The following is a 2806-nucleotide window of genomic DNA, read 5'->3' on the forward strand; positions in this document are numbered from 1 at the left end:
GTCTTATGCTTATGAGCTTATTTCTGTGTGCCGCCCCCCAACGCCCGCAAAATCTCACGACCTGCCGTTTTGAGTAACTCACTGCATATTCCGTGTGACTAGGATAAAATGTCGACATCGATCTGCGCCGTATTTCTTTGTTATAAGAATGACTCTGATTTCCTGTGTAGGTACTTTGTTCAGTAACAATGGCTGACCGTAAGAAAACTCAGGCCTTTGATGGCTTGAGACATGATGACATCAGTGATGAACGACCTGATAATGGGAGTACCATTGACGCGCAGAACTTTGCATACACTGAAGATCGAAAAATTGGCGTCACTGGCGCTGTTTTTCTTATTCTGAATAAGATGATTGGAACAGGAAGTAAGTTTTTCTCTCCATTTTACAGTGACGTCGCTGACGTTTAGTCTTTTCAACGCCGTCGAGTATCTTTGCAGCTACTGGCTCCGTCGGAATATCTCTCATGCTCTGGGTGATAGGCGGTTTCCTCACCTTCTGCGGTTTAAGCGTCTTTCTTGAATTCGGACTCGCAATCCCCAGATCTGGCGGTGAGAAGAATTATCTCGAGCGGGTTTATCGCCGTCCTCGATATCTAGCCACCTGCGTTCTTGCGTCGCAGATGATTCTTCTTGGCTTTTCGTCTGGTAATTCTCTTGCGTTCGGGAGATATATCCTCTTTGCTTCGGGGCGAGAAACACCTGATGGTTGGGAAGCTCGCGGGATCGCAGTGACGTGCGTGACCTTTGCTGTCCTGATGCACAGTGTAACCCCAAAGTGGGGTATTCGTCTCTTCAACGTTCTCGGCGTTTTCAAAGTCGTCATTCTTCTCTTCATCGTCTTTTCAGGCTTTGCCGCTCTCGCAGGCCATCGTCGCGTACCAAATCCTCACAACTTCGACAACGCCTTCAGGATCGAAGATGGCGATGGGTACGGCGGCGGCGGCGCATACGCTTACTCCAACGCTCTTCTCAACATCATCTACAGCTACAAAGGCTGGGAGAACGCAAACTACGTGGTAAGCGAGCTCAAGCACCCCAAGAAGACCCTCGCCATCGCAGCACCTATCGCCATAGGCGGCGTGACTATTCTCTACGTCCTCGCCAACGTAGCGTACTTTGCCGCCATCCCGAAATCAGACCTCGCCAAGTCCGAAGTCATCGTGGCTGGACTCTTTTTCCGAAACATCTTTGGTGAGAGCGCTGCGGCGAGGAGTCTCCCTGCTTTTGTGGCGCTGAGTAATCTTGGGAATGTGCTTGCTGTTTCGTTTGCGCATGCGAGGCTGAATCAGGAGTTGGCCAAGGAGGGGATGTTGCCGTTTAGTCGGTTCTGGGCGTCGAATAAGCCATTTAATGCGCCTGCTTCTGCGGTAAGTTTTGCTGTGTTTGTGTTTATGGAGGCGAGGCTGATGGTTTAGCTTTTTTTGCATTGGATTGTTACGGTTATTGTGCTTCTTGCTCCGCCTGCTGGACCAGCGTACAACTTTATCGTCAACCTGTAAGTCATCTGTCTCCAGCTCTATCTACGACGCTAACAAGTCAGGTACACATACCCCGGCTCCTGGATCAACGGCTTCGTCACAGCGGGCTTGATATACCTGCACTATAAGAAATCCGAGAACTGGACATCACCGTGGCACACATACCTCCCCATATCGATAATCTACCTCCTCGCCAACATCTTCCTCGCCTTGGTACCCTTCATTCCACCCGATGGCGACTGGAACGCCGATGGATACCCGTACTACGTATTTCCTGTTGTTGGAGTCGGTGTTTTGATCCTCGGTGGTGTCTACTGGAGCTTCTGGACAAAGATCCTTCCGAGGATTGGAGGATACAAGGTTGTGGCTGACAGGACGTTTGATGACTCTGGTGTTGAGACGGTTAGGTACCGCAAGGTTCCTGTCAAGAGGGACTAGAGAGTGTGGCTTGGGGATGCTTTTGGGGAGGGGATATATGATGCTAAGAAAGGTTGTGAGGTGTAAAGGCGGAGAAGTTGTGACGAATTGGGATATCCTTTGCTAAGCTCAGTACGTCTCATGATAGCACCAAGGCAATTCCTAATTAGCCTCTACTACAAACTTGAAATGGTTCTCCTACTGTTGGACATAAAAAGGTTGAAGTTTGTAGGCTGTGAAATGTTCAAGTCTAAAAATAGAGTTTTGATATAGTTATCATACTCGTATACAGCCTCTATGGGCTTTCTGCCATGCCACTCAGTATCTCATAGAGCGCCCAAGCTCCAGGGTCTGGTACCTACTACTCACTAGCCTCACCAACATACAAAGCTCTCCCAAGTTTCGGTCTCAGATATCGCGTAGCCTCGCCTTCTCCCTGACCTTCACAACCGCAGCCCCAAAGCTCTTTGTCCTCACAACCCCATCCGAAAATGGCAGAAGAACGTCCATCACGGTACGGTCTCCCTTTCTTGATGTCGCGCAGGTCTTGAGACTCCACGGCAACATGAAGTGCTTCAGCATCTGTCTCTACGGTTATATGCTTCGCTTCTTGTTGGTCTGCGAGTTGGCGCTGTAGGGCGTTGTTGAGAGCTGTGAGGAGAATGCCAAAGATTGCCGGAATGGACAAAGACCTAAAACTCGACTCCAACAAATATCCCATCGTGCTCGTCGTCTTCTTCTTTGGATACGTCGTCTTTGAAGTTCCCTCTAACATGACCCTCACACGAACCCGCCCCAGCCGATATCTTCCCGGCATCATGTTTGTCTGGGGCAGCGTAACGATCGCAATGGCTTTCGCGCGTACCTACGAACATATGATCGGACTCATAATCCTCATGGGTTTCCTCG

At 49.7% G+C, this 2806-nt stretch overlaps 1 protein-coding gene across 1 annotated transcript; it reads left to right on the top strand.

Moving 5' to 3' along the window:
- Window positions 1-188: 188 nt before the first annotated feature.
- FTJAE_14118 (high-affinity methionine permease) lies at window positions 189-1918 on the top strand (the record flags this gene model as incomplete). The annotated part of the gene is made up of 4 exons (XM_037347325.1): window positions 189-366; window positions 411-1369; window positions 1418-1497; window positions 1543-1918. 4 exons carry the CDS (start codon window positions 189-191, stop codon window positions 1916-1918), a joined length of 1593 nt encoding a protein of 530 aa, XP_037198867.1.
- Window positions 1919-2806: the final 888 nt, after the last annotated feature.

This window comes from Fusarium tjaetaba (genome assembly GCF_013396195.1).
Source record: "Fusarium tjaetaba strain NRRL 66243 chromosome Unknown NRRL66243_c0000551, whole genome shotgun sequence".
Taxonomy (NCBI): Eukaryota; Fungi; Ascomycota; class Sordariomycetes; order Hypocreales; family Nectriaceae; genus Fusarium; species Fusarium tjaetaba.